Source organism: Pleurodeles waltl, chromosome 2_2 (assembly GCF_031143425.1).
Source record: "Pleurodeles waltl isolate 20211129_DDA chromosome 2_2, aPleWal1.hap1.20221129, whole genome shotgun sequence".
Classification (NCBI taxonomy): Eukaryota; Metazoa; Chordata; class Amphibia; order Caudata; family Salamandridae; genus Pleurodeles; species Pleurodeles waltl.
Genome location: NC_090439.1, coordinates 987,076,154 through 987,095,843, shown reverse-complemented (window position 1 = coordinate 987,095,843; position 19,690 = coordinate 987,076,154). Strand labels below are relative to the sequence as shown.

The 19,690-nt window shown below is 47.4% G+C and overlaps 1 protein-coding gene across 1 annotated transcript in view; it reads right to left on the bottom strand.

The window, feature by feature from the left end:
• The window catches only part of TBC1D31 (TBC1 domain family member 31), a 578,066-nt gene that overhangs the window by 452,260 nt on the left and 106,116 nt on the right, over positions 1–19,690 (bottom strand). The window contains exon 5 of the mRNA XM_069220688.1: positions 14,583–14,734. Within this exon, the coding sequence (XP_069076789.1) occupies positions 14,583–14,734 (152 nt within the window). The remainder of the gene's footprint in view (positions 1–14,582; positions 14,735–19,690) is intronic.

Below are 19,690 nucleotides of genomic sequence, written 5' to 3'. Positions count from 1 at the left end.
TTGGATAATTGCTAGAACCCAAGTGTCTGTAGTGATTTTCTCCCATGCTCTGTAATAATGACCTATTCGTCCCCCCACTGGTGTTGTGTGGAGGGGGTGAGTGACATGTGAGTCACTGTTTAGTAGTAGGGGTTTTGGGGCTTTGGAATCTTCCTCTATTTCTAGGGAATTGCCCTCCTCTATATTGTCCCCGAAAACCTCCTCTATACTGTCCTTGGTAACTGGACGGTGTGGCTTGTGAGGTGCTGGCTTGTGTGCTTTGACCCCGAAACCCCCCTCGAAAGGGCGTTTTACGGAATGAGCTGTAATTCCCTCTGCTCTGCGGGGAGTAGAGTGCGCCCATGGCTTTGGCAGTGTCCGTATCTTTTTTGAGTTTCTCAATCGCTGTGTCCACTTCTGGACCGAACAGTTCTTTTTCATTAAAAGGCATATTGAGAACTGCTTGTTGAATCTCTGGTTTAAATCCAGACGTTCGGAGCCATGCATGCCTTCTGATAGTTACAGATGTATTAATTGTCCGTGCAGCTGTATCTGCAGCGTCCATGGAGGAGCGGATCTGGTTGTTGGAGATGGCTTGTCCCTCCTCAACCACTTGTTTTGCCCTATTTTGGAAGTCTTTGGGCAGATGTTCGATGAGATGTTGCATCTCGTCCCAGTGGGCTCTGTCATAGCGCGCAAGTAGTGCCTGGGAGTTCGCGATGCGCCACTGGTTTGCAGCTTGTGCTGCGACTCTCTTACCAGCTGCATCAAACTTGCGGCTTTCTTTATCTGGGGGTGGTGCATCTCCAGATGTGTGAGAGTTGGCCCTTTTCCTAGCTGCTCCTACAACAACAGAGTCTGGTGGCAGCTGTGTTGTGATGAAAGCTGGGTCCGTAGGAGGCGCCTTGTACTTTTTTTCCACCCTTGGTGTGATTGCCCTACTTTTGACCGGGTCCTTAAATATGTCTTTTGCGTGCCGGAGCATACCAGGGAGCATAGGCAGGCTTTGGTAGGAGCTGTGGGTGGAGGAGAGTGTGTTGAACAAGAAATCATCCTCGACCTGTTCTGAGTGGAGGCTTACGTTGTGAAATTGTGCTGCTCTAGCCACCACCTGAGAGTACGCGGTGCTGTCTTCTGGTGGAGATGGTTTTGTAGGGTATGCCTCTGGGCTGTTATCTGACACTGGGGCGTCGTATAGGTCCCATGCGTCCTGGTCTTGGTCACCCTGGCTCATGGTGGTGTGAGCTGGGGAGTGTGATGGCGTTTGTGCTGGTGAAACGTTAATCACGGGCGGAGGAGAGGGTGGTGGTGTAACTCTTTTCACCACTTTTAGTTGTGGTGCTTGTTCCGTCTGGAACTCCAACCTTCTCTTTCTCCTAATGGGGGGAAGGGTGCTTATTTTTCCTGTCCCCTGCTGAATGAAAATACGTTTTTGCGTATGGTCCGCATCAGTTGCTTGTAGCTCTTCCTCAAACCTATGCTTCTGCATTTGGGAGGTTAGCGAGTGCTCTTCTGTATAAGAGCCTGAAGCTGGGTCGCTTGCAGTTTGTTTCGGCATCGAAACTTTGTCTGCGTGTTTTTTTCGGCTCCGAGGTGACTTTTTTCCTTTTCGGGGCCGAAACCTCTCGGCGTCGATCTGTTTCGGTGCCGCTGTCTCGGCGTCGAGCCGTGTCCACACCGGCATCTCGGTGTCGAGGCTTGTCTCCAGCACTTTCTCGGTCCCGAGAAGGCTGCGTGCCGGTGTCTCGACCGGAGTCGGACGATCTCGGCACTGTTTGGGCCTTTTTCGGTGCCGACGGTCGGTCACCGATTTTATGGGTTGAGCCATGGCCTGGTGGCAGTGGCGTCCCCTGGGCCTTGTAAATGTTTCTTTGTGTGGTTTTCGACGTCTTACTCACGGTTTGTGTATCGTCGAATCCTTCGGAGTCTGAGTCTTGGATCGAGAAGGTACCTTCCTCTTCCTGTTCCTCGAACTCCCGTCGGGCTGTCGGTGCGGACGCCATTTGAAGTCTTCTGGCTCGACGGTCTCGGAGTGTTTTTCGGGACCGGAACGCACGACAGGCCTCGCAGGTGTCTTCGCTGTGCTCAGGTGACAGGCACAGGTTGCAGACCAAGTGTTGGTCTGTGTAGGGGTATTTATTGTGGCATTTGGGGCAGAAACGGAACGGGGTCCGTTCCATCGGCGTTCTTCAGCACGCGGTCGGGCCGACCAGGCCCCGACGGAGGATCGAAAAACTACCCCGAAGGGCACCGGAGCTCTTCGATCTTCGATGCGGTGTTGAATCTAAGTATGCCGATCCCGAACGCAACAATACCGACGAAAATCTTCCGAAATTAACTATTTTTTCTGTTCCGAAACTCGGAGCGACAGGAACACGTCCGAACCCGATGGCGGAAAAAAAACAATCGAGGATGGAGTCGACGCCCATGCGCAATGGAGACAAAAGGAGGAGTCACTCGGTCCCGTGACTCGAAAGACTTCTTCGAAGAAAAACAACTTGTAACACTCCGGCCCAACACCAGATGGCGAGCTATTGCAGAACATGCGTATCTACAGCGACAGATGCCATCGAACTTTTGGATTTCTCTGCTGCTTTTGACACTGTAAATCAATATGTCCTTCCAGAGTTAGTGTGAAACTGGCATTAAAGACAAAGTGCTGGACTGGTTGATACCTTTTTTGTCTTACTGCTTGCTGGCAATATCCATTCACCGTATGGGTCACATAAGTCAGATGTAAGAGAGCCGCCGGGGTCTTCCTAGCTTCCTATTCACTTCAATACTTTGTATGCCCTGATTACATCACTGGGTGCAGAGCTACAGCTTATGCTAACGACTAGCAACTAGCCCTTGAACTGGTCTCTTATGCTCCAACCTCTAGCATACACTGGAGGAGCTGCCTGGCAGCTGTTTATTAGTGAATCAATCAAATAAGTAAAAATAAATGACAACAAAGAAGCAGTGTGGTTAGCAGCCTAGAAAATGACCGCAAACATATGAGGCTCGCAGCCCCACATCTTCATACCCCGCCATCCGCTACTTATCAGCTACATGGATGTGTGAAGACTAACTCCGTTGCGTCTGTGGCACGACAGTGGCTGTCCGGCGGCATTGGACTGAGCCCTGGTGGAGGAGGGCAGCAGGAGGGTCCTGTGCCGCTAGATGGTAGCAGCCTTCTGGAGCCGGCGGGTACGCTGAGGGATGCACCTGGGGGTGATCAATCCCCGGGTGGTTGGCTGAACTGTGCACTGCGCAGACTGAAACCAGGATGTGAAGAGCCCTGAGGTGACAGATGGGAACTGACAACTGGGTGGCAAGTGCAAGGGCGGGTGAGGCTGACACGCGGCCTATCAAGCTGCAGAGGAGGCAGCAGGTGGAGATCGGCGAGGCCTGGGCGGCTACAACGGGCCCAGCCTCTGCTCTTCACATACCAAGGAGTAAATGTGCCATGCATGACAGGGAGGCTGGACAGCTGGCAAGAATGAGGGCCTAGTGCTGCGGCCTAGGGGCCGCTGGTCTGAGGCTCTGGAAAGAGGTGTCAGCCTCAGCTCCCTAGGCAGGCCGGCGGAGGAACGGAGGATGACATATTGGAGAAGGCAGCTGGCGGAGAGAGGGGCATCTGGGGGGGTGGGAAGGAGAGCCCCCTATAAAGAACTGGGCTGCAGTGGTGAGGCGCCATTAAATTTCAATTGCAGTTCTTATGCCGAGTAGAAACGGATGTGAGTGTGTCCGGTTATTTGTGAGCAGACATTGAGAGGCGCAGAGAAACACTCACTAGAGCACAACACCTGTGGCGAGAGAGGGGACGGTAGCAGCTGCTGGACAGAGGGGCACCCGGGGAGCTGGATAGAGATGCCCCCTGGAAAAGCCAGGCTGCAGCGGTGAGTGGCAACAGGATATTTTGTGCAGTTTTGTCTGCTTAGATCTGGAACGGAAATGATTGCGAGGAGGCACTAATGATCGCATAAAGCACACAATCTTTGCCAGCGTGGTAATAGATGGTTCCTCGACTGCGAGGCGCTGGCTGTCAGAATGGCATTTGGATGGATGGACCTAGAGTGGTCTGACAACTAAGAGAGCACTTAGTGGTGCATTGGCGTCTGGGTGCTACCCGGGCGAGGAGTTACTGCGTCTGGGTGTCGTTGGGTGCTGCGATCGCAGGTGAAATTTTGTATCCAGATTTCACTCGGTGGGGATGATCGGCGTCGAGCACATGCCCAAGATGGTGCGGGCCAAAGCGCTGGCTACCCCTGCACAGCAGAAGATTGACAAATACACAAAAAAAGGAGCCTCTGTGAGTGAGGTGGGAGCAGTTGGTGGGGCCCCCAAGGCAGAGAGCGCTATTCAGACGGAGGCGATTCTATAAGCAATTAATGACCTGAAGGTCTCCATGGAGGGGAAGATAGAAGATTGTGAAAGTGAATTTGGTCTTAATTAAACGGAACCTCCGCAACACCACCCATCAGGTCATGGAGGTGGAAGGACACCTCTCTGAAGCAGAGGATTCCATTAAACTGCATGAAGAGTGCCTGGTAAAACTGTAGTGGCTTGTCAGCCAATTTGAAGCCAGAGTTGAGGATGCCAAGGGTAGGTCTAGATGGAACTAAGTGTGAGTGGTTAGCATACTCAATTTATATGGGACTGGTTGCTGAGTCGGGTCCCTAGAGACAACATGTCGTCCTGCTTCATACTGGAACACGCCCACAGGGCCCTGAGAGCTAGGCCGCCAATGGGCGTTCCCCCACGACCATTTATTGTCCGCCTGCTCAACTACGCAGCTAGGGATGCAGTCCTCAAGGCAGCAAGACAGACAGAGCCTCTGACCTTCCAGTCATCCACGGTGATATTTCCGGACTACAACCTAAAGGTTATGCAGCAAAAACGCTCATTCATGGAGGCTAAAGCTAAGTTGAGAGCGATGGGACTCAAATATATGTTATTATACCCTGCCCGCCCGAAAGTTCTCTATCAGGACAAATCTCTTTTCTTGGACACACCAGAGGTTGTCTGGAGCTGGATTGAAGAACGACCGCCCCAAACTATATACTCCCAAGCACCCTCACAAGGCGAGGGTACCAAGGTGCCGGGGATGGACTGGCACACAGCATTGTGTCAAAGGAAGAGGGGGCGCTGAGCTCGGTCGTTGGAACACAAGATAGTCAGAGAAAAGAAGGTCATGGCCAATTTGCCGGCGAGTCCAGGGACCTCCATGGATAATATGGACCAAACGCAGGGGGCGCTACCGGCTGATGGCAGAAAAACTGAATGGTCAATGACTGGTGTCCTAAGCTAAGTACAATGTGGGATTTCAAGGGGGTGGAAATCTAGTATTTAACAGGATGAAGAAAGGGTTTTCTGTTGGATTGGGGGTGTTTATTCAAGTAGGGGATGGAGGATGGGGGATGTGATATGGGGAGTGACGCCAGTCACTGGTCAGTTGGTCGGCTGATTCCCTAGACACAACACGACAGGTACTTCTAGTCTGCAAAGTTTGGGGTAGGGATTGGGTGGATGGGTGGTTGGTTTCAAGTTAGCATGTTAATGGACAGTTTATAGCGAGGCAAGGCAATATGTATTAAGGGACGGGGAATTAGGAGTGTGGACACATACCTTTATGATGGCTACTAGTATTACGGAGGGTACCAACACAAACCTTACTACATTAGGCATGCTTAAAGTGTTATTAGGAATGTAAATGGGATTTTAGACAAATTTAAACGAGGAGCAGTTCTTACGGCGGCAATGAGGATAGGGGCAAATATTGTGCTCCTTCAAGAAACACATTTAATGGGTAATAGATGCCCCTTCTTGGCGTGTAAAGGGTTTTCCCAGGTCTATCATGCAGGATTTCATAGGGGATCCAGGTGCACAGCCATCCGGAACAGGAAGAGCACCCCAATGGTAGTGACACATACGCGGGAAGATGGTATGGGATGATATATGGCCATTACTGGGGTACTTCAGGGTCAACCTATATCAATACTCAGTGTCTATGTCCCACCCCCACTCACAATGTTTTTTTTAGCTACACTGGGTGGGCTACTTAGAGACCTGCCAGAGGCTCCATGGATAATGGGGGAGATTTAAAAGGTATATGTGATGTCCGCATGGACAGCTCCTCAAGTGGGATGGGAGGCGGTGCACACACCCCTCTGGCTATCTTTCTGCGCAATCTGAGTCTGGCAGATATATGGAGAATCCATCATCCTGGTGAGAGGGGCTTATACTCTGGGGCGCACAAGGCCTTTTCTAGACTTGACTATTTTCTCATGCCAGAGGCACTTGGGCACGTGGGTTGTCCGATTACTTGCCGGTTGAAGTGATTTTGTACTGGGGAGAGAGAGAGGGGTGAGGGCCGGGTGGAGACTGGATGGGTGGTAGCAAGACTACTTTAGGAACATGTGCCGCAAATGTAGTGCACAATTCTTGCTGGATAATCTGAAATCTGAGACTTCGCCGGAGGTGGTGTGAGAGGCTCATAAAGCATCCAAGAGATGTCAGATGTTTAGTTATGTGAAAGGTTACAAGGGAATAAGCAAATAGAAGGTCTGGAGAGGCACCTCTCAGATCTAGAGGAAAGCCTAGATACAGCGGATCGGGGGGAGGAGGGGGGGCCTCTGCATGATTTATTACATACACAAACTCTGTTACGGCAGGAACTAACAAAAGAGGCCAGGGAGGCCTGGAGAGCCAGGCGCAGTAGGGTCTACCAATAGGGGGGCAAGGCAAGTAAAAATCCTGCACTGGAAGTGCATTACTAAATCGGGACCATCAGCCATACAAGACAAGGGACAAGAGGCCTGGAGGAGCAGTGAATCAGAGGACCTTGGTCCTGGATGTGGTGAAGCTGCAGAACGAAACTGGTGTGTGGGGGGAAAAGGGGCACGGACCCCATCAATGACTCTTGCATGTATGCCTGAGTGCAGCTGGATGGTGGAGTACAGAAAGTCTACCGAACATTTGGCCTTTACCCAGCAGGGGGTATTGAACAGGTAGTCGCTCTGTATTTATAAAAATGGGTAAGGACAGAGTGCTTAGAGGAGCTAAATAAATGAAAATAGATCAATTTACTGTCTCTGGTCCAGGAAAAGCCCCACGTGCTGACAGTGGGGAAGGAGTGCATGACCCGCAGGTCCCCATGGGGGCACAGATCCTGGCAGTGATTGAGGCTTTCAGCTCTAATGTGCAGGTGAAGACTGAATCGGTTTCCCCAGATGTAAATCTCCTATAAGTGTGGAACTGTGCAAGGTTGCGGAGAGGTCCTTGGCAACAGAACAGCAGGTTAATAAGCTGCAGGAGATAAATGCCCTTAAAACCTTTGCTGCCATCCTCCCGGCGCAGACGCAGAAGTTGGGAATGCATGTTGAAGACGTGGAAGGTCGCACCCTGAGATATAATTTGCACTTTGTGGGATTCCCCGAGGGTGCAGAAGATACCGAAATGAAACTCTTCCTGGAACGGTGGCTTATGTGGAAGCTGCCGCAGGCTGGCTTGTCACCTGTTTTTGTGGTGGAACACGCACACAGGACTCTGGCGCCGCCTCTGCCGCGGACAATAATTGCGAAGCTTCTGTCTTGTAGGCGATACAGAGGCTGGGGGAACTCCACTCTTGAAGACTGTGTTATTCGTATTTTCCCCAATTACACACAGCGAGTCCACCAACAGTGGCAAACATTGTGGGGGCGTCAAAAAGAAACCATGGGCCTAAAATACATGTCACTATACCCCACAAAACTAAAGGTGGTGCACAAGGGACAATCTCATTTTTTTTTTTACAAAACCAGAGGAGGTGAGGGATTGGCTGGAGAGTCGAGGGGATGGACGTCACACAACGCCAGGCTCAGGTGGACACTGTGCCTGGACCAGCGACCATATCAGAATGGACACTTGCGATGGCCGTCAGACCGACCGCCCTATTATGACCGTGGCAGATAAGCCAAGGTCCGACCGCCAGGTTGCCAGCTCTCGACAGCCTGGGAGTCTCATTGGTCGCAATCCGCCAGGGCAGTGCTGCAAGCAACGCTCCCTGGGGATTACGAGTCCCCTTTCTGCCAGCCTTTGCATAGCAATCTCACCACCAAGCAAAGGATGGTGGAAATAGGGTGTTGGTGGCCCCATGGGGGACCCTGCACTGCCCATGCACTTGGCATGGGCAGTGCAGGGTCCCCCATGGACAGCCCCGTTGTGCTATGCATTGCCCGAATTATGCACTCAACGCACCACAACATTGTCCGCCGGCGTCCATGTTGTGATGAGTTTTCCACTGGGCCAGCAGGCCGAAATGCTGTTTTCGCCTGCTGGCCCTTCAGAAAACTCCTAACAAGGCAGCCAGCACTGGTGGTAAGCTGGCTGCAGCGGCTTCAGCAGTCTTTAACAAAGACCGCTGAAGCAGTAATGAGGGCCCATGTCTGCGGCCTATGCCTAGAGAGGTTCAGACATGGTGGAGGATACGAGCAGATCTCGAGCTGATCATTTGTGGACGTTCCTGAGGTTTTGCTCACCCCAAGATGCTATTTAGGTAGCCGGGGGTTGGGGTCAAGGTTTGGGTTCCGCTATAACAGTCATGCTTCTATAGAGTTTAAGTGGGATGGGGTGGATGCTCAAAATGGGTGGGGAGACACCATTTTGGCTAGTGTGTTTACCCAGGAACGGCGTAGGGGAGGGGGTTGTTTGGTGAGTTTATGTAGTGCGAAGTACTCCTACTTCCCCACAATGGGCGTGCAAGCGTGATGGAGGGGACGGCTGTACCTGAGAAGGGACCTGTCAGGGCTGGAAGGTCCAACGACGAACGAATGACAATGTTGGCAATTATGCGCATTGTCAGCTGAAATGTTAGGTGACTGAATTCCTTTGTCAAATGTTACAGAGTAAATGCCTACCTCAGATGACTGGGGGTACATATTGCAATGATTTAGGAAACACAATGATGGGGGTAAGGTGCAGAAGTTGCAAAAGAAATGGAGGAGACAGCTTTATACCTCTACTTATTCCAGTTATGGCAGGGGGGTCTCCATCTGGATGGCGTCTAATGTCCAAATCCAACTGCGCAGATGAAAGGCAGATACAGAGGGGATATATATGTTGGTGTACAGAGTACTGAACAGGTAGAAATGTGCTTTCTTAATTTCTGTGCACTGAATATGGATGTTGAGGCGTTCTTCGGTACACTGGAGGAGTTGCTTCCATATGTAGGGATACCCATTATTTAGGAAGGTGATTTTAAAATGTGTTTGATGGCCTACAGGACAGACGCCCCCCGGACTTGGGACCAAACCCAACATGACTGCTAAATTGCAATAAATGATGGACCGCTTGCACTGCATATGAAGGGAGCACCATCCAAATGTTGGCGAATTCTCTGGTTTTACATCCACACATGAGGCCCACTGCCGATTGGACTGATTTTTATTATCAGGCGACGGAGCGCTCGGCACACAGGGGGCTCAGTATTTGGTGCATTTTCTATCGGACCATGCACCCTTATTTTTGGAGTAGGCATTGGGGGACAGCGCCCTAGTAACCCTTTGTGGCACCTCCAACCAAAGGCACTGGGAAACCCACTTTACAGAGAAGAGATCAGCTTTGTCCTACAGAAGTACTTTGATACGAACTGGAACTTGACAAAGAGGGGTACAGAATGGGGGCACTGAAAGTCGTGGTGAGAGGTGAACCCCTCAGTAAAGTCTACGGGCAGTGTTTCCCAAACTGTGGTCCGCGGACCCCCTGGGGTCCGTGACACATTCCCCTGGGGTTCGCAGGCCTGGGATGACAGAAAGATACTTCTCCAGCTGAGGCCTGACAGAAACACCTTTGTGTTTTTATTTGTGCAGCAGTTGTTAAAGCAGTTCAAAGTTCCTTGTACAACAAGCAACTTTCGGGTGAAAATAAAAGCGTCAAGATAGCTTTGGTGATTAACGTACCTGCTGGAGAGAGATGTGAGTTTTGTCTAGTGGCAGTTTCTAAGGTGTTTCTAAGGCAGATGGTTAATGTGCCTGACGCAGACAATGTGTATCATGCAAAGAAAATTATTTGATGTGCATAGCATAGTGGGTTACTGCTTCTGTCACAGAGATTATTTTGTTACTGTGCAGTTCATAAGTTACAATCGTATTCTAGCCCAGTCAGCTATGAATTGCCATAAAAGAGTTGTATGCAAACTACATGGCACAAATTAGAAAGTTTCTTTTTTTCCTCTGCCTTTCATTATCCTTATGCTGCTAAAAAATAAAAGGTTTGCTTGCATAGAAATACATTCTTAATAAAGACAATGCTAACCACTGTGTTATGTTCTGAATCCTCAGTTTGTGCTTCTCCAGACCATCATTCTTAGAAAAGGCCTACCATAGATAATGACTCGTGAATCCTACACCTTGTAGTCACTGGAAAAGTGCTCCAAAACCCTACACTGGTATGCGAGGTGCTATGAAACAAATGAATTACTTGTTACAGATAGGCTATAGAAACTTGAGAGGTTCTTATGGTTTTACTTCCTTTCCCCAACACATATTTTTGTGAAAAAGCTTTCTCAGATATTATATACCTAAAAAAAAACAGAAATTGCTTGGGAAATGTAGAATCTGACCTGAGGAGTCAGCTTTCCTAAATAAAACCAAATGATGAAAAGTTAGTCACCAAGATGCAGCAGCAAACTTCTCATTAAATTGTTTTGATTTCTGCATAAGTTTTCAACATAAAATAATTATATAATTAGTAATTTGAGTATTTGTTTGGTGTGTACTTGTTTGTGTATTTTTTGTGAATTACTGTTTTAATGTTTGAAATATAAATTGTACAAATCATTTGGTGCTCCCCGGCTTCCAGTAGTGATTCAATGGGGGTCCTCAGGAGTCAAAAGGTTGGGAACTACTGATCTATGGTACTAGATGAAGACTGGAACAAAACTTGGTGGAGGTTGAGGAGATTTTGACCCGACTACAAAGACAGAGGGAAGACCAGAGGATGGCTGACAGATCACTTCTCGCAGCACAATGTGGGATAGCAATTCTGTGGGATAGACTGAACTGTTATGTAAGACCCGATTACAGACAGCAGCTCTATAGAAAGGGAGACAAGTTGGGGAGATTATTGGCGTGGCTACTCAAAAGAGAGACTCTTCTGATGATACTATCTCTGGTCTGTGCGAATGGCACTTCGGTTGTGGCCCAGCTCACTATAAATACGTTGTTATGCAACCATTTAGCATGTGTGCATGGGGCGCCTACGGAGGATGCAGGTGATGGGGAGATGGCCTTCCTGTATTACAGAAGCCCAGGGGGCAGTTCTAGAGTATTATCAAATGTATTCTGATGTACTAGTCCCCAAACTCCTGGAGACTTTCCTTGAGGTCAAGCGCCATGACATACAATTGTTCCCCATGCGAGAAGCCTTTATCAATATGCTCCCCAAGTCACACAAGGACAGAGATCAGAATCCTACAGGTCGCTGTTCATGCTGAATGTGAACTCTAAGTTACTTGCAGAAGTGCTTGTGATGCGATTGTGTTGCGTGGTCACAAGCCTGGTGGGTGATGACAAGTGAGGCTTTATGCCGGGTGGGGGTACCTATATCAATCTCCTGCACCTATCACATGTGCTGCATGCGACTCAAGGGTCAGACATGGAGGCGGCACTTGTAGCTTTAGATATCGAGAACACCTTAGAGACCCTGGGATGGGAATACCTGTGGGAGGTGTTGTGACGTATGGGAATGGGGTCAGGCTTCTTGTTCTGGATGCAACTGCTGTACACAGCTCCAACAGCAAGGGAATGAACTGGAAATGGGATTTTTGATTTTTTTCTATAGAACGGGTACGAGGCAGGGCTGCCCCGTCCCTTTTTGCTTTGGCCATGGAACAGCTGGCCTTATGCCTGAGGCTTGATCTAGGGGAGTGGCAGGTGAGGGTTGGGGACAACGTCCATATTGTGCCAGGGTATGCAGATGATATCCTCATATACCTGGATAGGCTGGAGGGTTCGCTGCCAGAACTAATGGGGATAATGGAGGATTTTGGGCAGGTTTCTGGGCTACATGTTAATAGACATAAGACAATCCTCCTTCCCCTTGCGTCCCGGCGGAAGACTGACCTTCCTGAGATGATGCTATCCTGGGAAACAGAAAAGTTATAATATTAAGGTATACAGGTGGTGCATGAATTGGGACAGCAATACGACCTTAACATGGGTCGTGGTGGACAGCTTGGGTGCTTCCATACAGTTTTGGAACACCCTACCCTGTCCCTCATGGGCAGGGTTGCCTTGAGTAAAATGGTAAAGCTACCATGGTGTCTGTATGTAATGCAGAACCCCCTCTGTGTCCTGCCGAACTCCTTGTTCAGGAAACTCAACAACCAACCTCCTTGTGTCCTTGGTGGGGACAGGTAAGAGGAGCAGAGACAGGCTGAATGCTCTTAAATTAGACCCTGAAGGTGGCAGGTTTAGACCCGGACCTACAGTTGTATCACATGGCAGGGCTCTTGCAGTATGCGGCACTGTGGTTTGCAGATAGTACCAACTGGGAGAAGAAGCTCCTATCCGGTCTGGAGGAGGAGGGTGACCTCCCCAAAATAATGATGTGCTGCCTCGAGGTACCAGATGATAAACTCTACATAGTACAACATGTAGGAAGGGTTTGGGAAAAGGCTTTAACCCACATTTTTGTTACATTGCCGTACGTTAGGCTTCTCCCACTCTGGTGGCTATGGCCTTTTATGCATATACAATCGCTAATGGATGTGTCACAATGCATGGTGGGGGGTTGCCAGAGGGCTGGGGACCTGTATTTGAATGTCACTTTTGTGACGTTGAAAGAGGTTGGGCGACTGTTAACGGTAGGTCCAGGCCAGTTTCCACAATACACAGAAATCTCAAGTACACCACAGGAGATCTGGGCAACGTTTCCAGCAGAGCTGTAAGAATCCCACATCCTGAATGTAATGCTGAACCCCGGCTTGAGTATAGGTCTCCTATTGCAGCTGTATGCAGCTTTTAAAGTAGACATTGTCATGGTGCCTGTTCATGATAACTGGACTGCGGATCCGGATGACCTGCTTACGGATGGGGAGTGGAAACGGGCTTGAGCCCAAGTGAAGGACACACATCTTAAATTCACACAATTTTATTATCTGCACTGGGCATATCGAACGCCACAGCATTTGCACAGAATATACCCGAACCGTTCGGAAGGGTGCACCAGGCGCATGGGGCCCCTGCAGACTTCTTTCATGTGACATTGGCATGCCACAGACTTTGGACTTATTGGGGTGAAGTGGTGCAAGTACTGCCGGAGGTCACTGATGCCAAACTACATCTAAAAGCTGTCCGTTGCCTCCAAGGCCTCCTGTCACTCCGCATAACAGGGAGAAAAATGGGGCGAGATTCACTCTATCGGGACTGGTATTGGCTAGGCGGTGTATTGCAATAAACTGGATCAGTGCAGCACCTCCTCCTTTGCACAACTGGTTGACGGACATATGGGAGTGGACAGTGGCCGAGGAGTGCAGGTTGAAAAGGGTACAGACTGATGAAAATGCAGAGCGTCATTAAGAGATATGGGAAGAGAAGGCGGAACACCTGGAGAATGTGGAAGAGGAGGATGGTGATCCCCGTTCAGTATCCTCTGTTGTGGAGGCAGAGACACCTTAGCAAGGTGCGAATGCCTAGTTGATATGAGTGATTGATGGCTCCCCATTCCCACACGGTCGGTGCGAGAACGTCCCACATCCACAAACTGTGAGGCGTAGACCTAGTCCTTGTGTGCTCTATTTGGTTGGAAAGCAAATGGGTGATTGGTACCCCCTGGTACGACCGAGGCTGTCTCACTCTCTGACACTGTGTATCGCTGGAAAATGCTGCAAGGTTGATATGTTGCCATGGTATGTGGTTTTACTCGGTTTCACTTTCTATGTAAAAATGGTATTAAAGACAATTTTTCAAAAAAGTAGCAATTTATTGCTTCTTGATCCTTTCCTTAATTGCAAAGATTCTTCCAAATCTTTTCAGAGGCAGACAAGCATATGGGGGCAATTTGTGTGCTGTCACAATGTAGCTACTGCAATAGTCTTTACCTTTGGTTACCTGCTAACTTCGTAGTGATTGCCCAACTAGCCCGCAATTTTCTGCTGTAGGCTGGCGCAAGAACTTCACAAATTCAACCACGTCAGAAGACTCAATGAAACTGCACTGGCAAGGATCCTTCTTCAGGTGGTAAATAATCAAAGTGACCAACCTGCTACAAAATTATGTTTCCTGCTACCATCTATGGTCCAAAAACTGGTGCATCCTTCATGCCAAAGCGCGCACTCCTTTCGCCACATATTCTCCAAGTTGTGGAACAATTGGTCTCTGTATAAAGGAGACTGAAAACAATCTGGGCTTCTGGTGTGCCCTGAAAACAGTTCTTTCCTGTTAAGACCTGTCAACTGCAATCGTGATTTTGGTATTTACCCTCTCTGCTGTTGTCTTTTTGACATGATGATTGTTAGCCAGTTGCACGCTTTATGAATCAAATAAGCTAAGACTCAAAAGTAAGAGTTCAAAGAAAGTAAATACAAAATAAAAACGTGATGCAGAAAAGTACAAATGTAAATGTTTTTGTGTCATGTTTACCTGCTTACTGCAAACGTTTTGTAATCAAATTTTGCTCCTTCTTCTAGAGCTGGCAATTGATATTTACAAGTGAGCGTGTCGCTCTCCCAGGCAAATATGGAACCGTCTTTAAAACAGCTAAGCATGGTGTTACTCATTGGTAGAAAGAAAACCTTTAAGGAAAAACAAAACAAATGTAAGATTCAGTGGTGCCAGTCAACTATACATAGAAAATAGCAGTCAACAATTTATTGGCAGATTTTTGAAAAGGGTCAAAAGGCTCTAAGCAAGCAGAAGCATACAGTAGAGATAAAACATTTGGCTTGGAATCTAATAACATGTCTATATACGCATACAATGAGGCTACTTCAGAATGACAGTCTGCATAAACTGTCAATGCAGCTGGTTCTTCTCTAAGAGATATAGAACTCTTAGTTACAATCAATACTCAAAATCCTTATGGCTTGTACCTTTCTTATCAATCCAGTCTCTTGGTTATTCTTTAATCTGAAGAATGGAAGTTCAGGCTCTTTCACTGCAAACCCAGTTTGCACACTTTATCCGGTAGTGCAATCCTACATAATTGTAATAATAGCAGGAAAGCAGTGCTTAATTTGTGTTGGTGGTTTCGGGTGCTGGGCACTGGCACTTATTTTTGAGGGCCCACACTTATTTTTCTGCTTCAAGCATTTACTGTGAGCAAAAGACACAAGGGAAAAATGGAGGAATAGAAAAACGAAAAAGAGTCCCAAAGGGAGAAAGCTGCAAGAGTGAGCTGAAGGGACTGGAAGTGGCTGTAAAAGGATTCAAAGAGGCCCGAAATGGCTTCAGGATTACTCTGCCTCAGTATTTCGTGTTCGCACATTTAATTGCAGCACCCGCATGTTTAAGAGGAGAGCTTTGGGCACCGGCACGTTTTTATTTACAAATTAAGCACTGCAAGAAACACGTGGGTATGTGAAGTTCAAATGGGTGGCAGTGATGTGGGGTAGGAGAGAGTCAGAGGATGAATAACGAGAGTGAAGTAACGCGCTCAAAAGATGCTTAATGAAATGGATGAGGTATCAAAGGAGTGATGTAGCCCAGCTATCTCTTTCTCGTGTACTGAAAGAGCCACGACCTGGTGTTGCCCTTAAGTCCGGCTAGCACGTCTTCCAAATCCAAACTGGGAAACACATCTATATGAAAGAGAACCCCTGGGTATTTCAATGGCTTGCATGCTAAAGTAAGCTACAGATTTAACGATTCTACAGAGCGCAAACTGGAAGAAAGAAAAACTTAATTATTTGGACACAATGTCACTCAGCTCAGAGGCCAAACCAAAGTCTTAAAATGAGACCATCATGTCTGCTACTGTAACGTTTGGTGTTTTGGCATCCATAAAAATTTCCATCGCTGATAATGCAAAGGCATGAAACATCCCTTTTCTAAATCCTTCTGAAAACTTGCTTCTAAAGAATATACCAGTGGGTTTCAACATCATTGCAATAATGCATAAAAAGAAATGGGACCTTTGACAGGTCTAACTTTTAATCCGCAAACATTGGCTTGTTATACATTTATCCATCACTAAACTACAGTTGATTGTCTTTTGGACATCAAAGGCGAGGGCAGCATAATCACCAGGCTTCTTCTTAAGCTGCAAATACTGCGAAAGTTAAGAGAAATGCTAGGGTCCATCTCAGCCTTCCCACAAGAACCTTTATTTTTTTATAAATCTTTTTTCGAAATTTAAAAGGTAGTAGTACTGATGCTTCTCTCGTAGAATGGAGACATTCTCATTTCCAAACGACCCAAATGTAAACCAGCAACAACTAGAATCTAAAACTAACAACTAAAATAAATCATTACACAGTTCAATTGGCAGGGTCGGTCTTACTTCTGGCAAAATTCAACACAGCCCATCAATATATTGATTGATATTGATTGATTAAAGCTTCTAAGAGGTTCCTGTTACTGAAGCCAGACGGGGAACACAGTCTCGCCCAAAAGATCATTATCTTCTTCAGAATCAACTATTACTGCTATGAGCATACACTTTGGCAAACACAGAAAATGTCACATTATTTTATAGCTGTTTGCAGGAGAGGGAGCCATTATGCATTTTAACAGTTTTAATCATATGTGATACCTGATCCCTCCTGGAAGGCAGGCCAACACTCTTTTGGCCTTATCTGCCTACTTAGGTTGCTTTTTCATGTAATGCCATAACCAGGTTTCAACTCTTTAAAAGGACAATACAAACACACTAAGCAGAAAGAAATCTACAATTGAACCTATGATCTGCACATAGGTAGCATCAATCACAACTCTTGTCTGTAGCTTGTAAGTATTCATAGCCCACTATATTCACTGAAAAACGAAGATTACAGCGATATTATAGTTGGGAAATATAATTAAAATAAAAAAAGTTGGGTTCTGATTTTACAAACACAAAATCATAGAAATTCAGCAATTATAGTTATGGTTAACTCAAGTAACCATAACTTGTGCTCTAAGGTAACTATAATTTGCACGCTCTCTATGCACTGCTAATTACTCCACATATTACATCAGTCATTACATCTTCTATGACATCATTGATATTATCAAACAAACTGTTTGACGGGGGCGCATGCAGGAGGGTTGGCCGCTGGGCCTAGCCATAGGCCAGTTCCGATGGCCAACCCCCGCTGTGCTAAGGGCTGTGCGCAGCACGGGATTGGGTGGTTACAGAGGTTGGCCGCAGGGCCTGGCCATGCGGGCAACACCCATTGTGCATGGCTAGGTGGTTATTTGGGTTGGCTGCAGGGCAGGCCCTGCGGCTAACCCCCACTGCGCATGGGAGAAGGTTGTGCACAGAGCGGGTTGGGTTGTTATTGGGTTTGGCGGCATGGCAGGTCCAGCAGCCAACCCCCACTGCGCATAGGCAAAGGCCATGCACAGCGCAATGTTGGGTTGTCATAGGGGTTGGCCGCAACACCCGCTGCTCACAGCCAAAAGTGATGCGCAGCACAGGTTTGGGTTGTTATAGGGGTTAGGAGGTTACAAGGGTTGGCTGCAGGGCCTGGCCGCAGACCCAGGCCCTGTGGCCACCCACCCCCACGCATGGCCGAAGGCTGTGCACTGTGGTGATTGGATGAACGTATAGTGATAAAAATTACTTTACGGTAAAAAAAACATGGAATTTCACTGCAATAAACAAAGGTTACAAGGACATCATAGATAGGAAACTGAATTTAAAAAAAACTGAAATTCACTTTAAAAAAACAAAGATTACAGGGATGTTATAGTTAGTCTCACATTTTACATGTACAAAACCATAGAAATTCACGTTATACTTAGGGTTATTTCAAGTAACTATAACTCGCGCCTTAAGGTAACTATAACTTGTGCTCTCACCATGCACTGCTAACTACCCCACAAATTACAGCACGCATGACATATTTGATAACATCATTGATAATGTCACTGGAACATGTGCAGTAAAATTATTTATCAGATAACTGTGCATGGTGGGGGCCCAAGTTATAGTTACCTAAGGGCTGCCTGGCTTGCACTTCGTAGGAGGGGATTTTAATATCATACCAGACATTCGACTAGATACTTTGCACAAGAACAGAGCACAGAATAAACTTAGAGCATCCTCTTTCCTGGCAAAATGTATTCATGACTTTAGTCAACACCTGGAGGGTAGATCATCCCCAGGTGATAGAATACACCTGTTTTTCCAAAAGGTACAATACAGCCTCCAGGATAGATTATAGCTTGACTTCATTTCAATGGGCCAGAGGTGGTTCATGTGTTTTTTTAAATCCCTTTTCCGACCAGTCAGTTCCTCTGATCAATTTGGTATATCTCGTGGGCCCAGTTTGAGCGACCACGATGGACCTTTGACAAACCCCTTTTGAAAGATGAAGGGTGGATAGCGATACTCAAGACGTCGATCACCACGTTTTTTCATAATAACAAAGGGTTGGTCTCTACATTTAATGTTTGGGAAGCCTGTAAAGCCTTTATAAGGTGGGAGGTAATCTCTCATAAAGCACATTTAAGCAAAACAGCAAGGGAGAAAGCTTTCAGCCTGCAACAGGAGCTTGATCAGGTAGGCCGGATCCCTAAGGCTACCTACGATCCAGATGCCGCCCAAAAATAAAAGGAGGCTCAGGATAATTTGAAGGATTATTACCTAACTCACAAAACAGTCAACCGCCTGTTCTGCTTTGCTTCAAATTAAGAGGAGAACGATGCCAAGGAATGCCGCACTCCTAGTTTGAGTGATGAATTTATTAAGGCACTTACCAGATATCAAAACAAAGTATTCGAAAATATAAACATGAGCATTTAACTTGAATGGAGTAAAACACGTGTAAATGCTAAAATACAGCAGTTAAACAATGTCAGGCATAAAAAGTACAATGCATCAACAATAAATTGAAAATGTCACTTACCCAGTGTACATCTGTTCGTGGCATCAGTCGCTGAAGATTCACATGTTTTGCATAGCTCGCCATCTGGTGTTGGGTCGGAGTGTTACAAGTTGTTTTTCTTCTAAGAAGTCTTTCGAGTCACGGGACCGAGTGACTCCTCCTTTTGTCTCCATTGCGCATGGGCGTCGACTCCATCTTCGATTGTTTTCCCCGCAGAGGGTGAGGTAGGAGTTGTGTTGTAGTAATAGTGCCCATGCAATGGAGTGACTAAGTATGTACCTATTTAAGGTTTAAATAATATATTTACAAATGTACAAAGCTTAAGTTAACTTCCGGACTGCTACAGGCTCCCGGGGAGGCGGGTGGGCACATGTGAATCTTCAGCGACTGATGCCACGAACAGATGTACACTGGGTAAGTGACATTTTCAGTTCGATGGCATCTGTCGCTGGAGATACACATGTTTTGCATAGACTAGTAAGCAGTTAACTCCCCCAAAGCGGTGGTTTATCCTGTAGGAGTGGAAGTGGTTTGAAATAAGGTTCTTAGCACGGCTTGACCTACTGTGGCTTGTTGTGCAGATAACACATCTACACAGTAGTGCTTGGTGAATGTGTGAGGCGTAGACCATGTGGCTGCCTTACATATTTCGCGCATTGGAATATTTCCTAGGAAGGCCATGGTGGCACCTTTCTTTCTGGTTGAGTGTGCCCTTGGTGT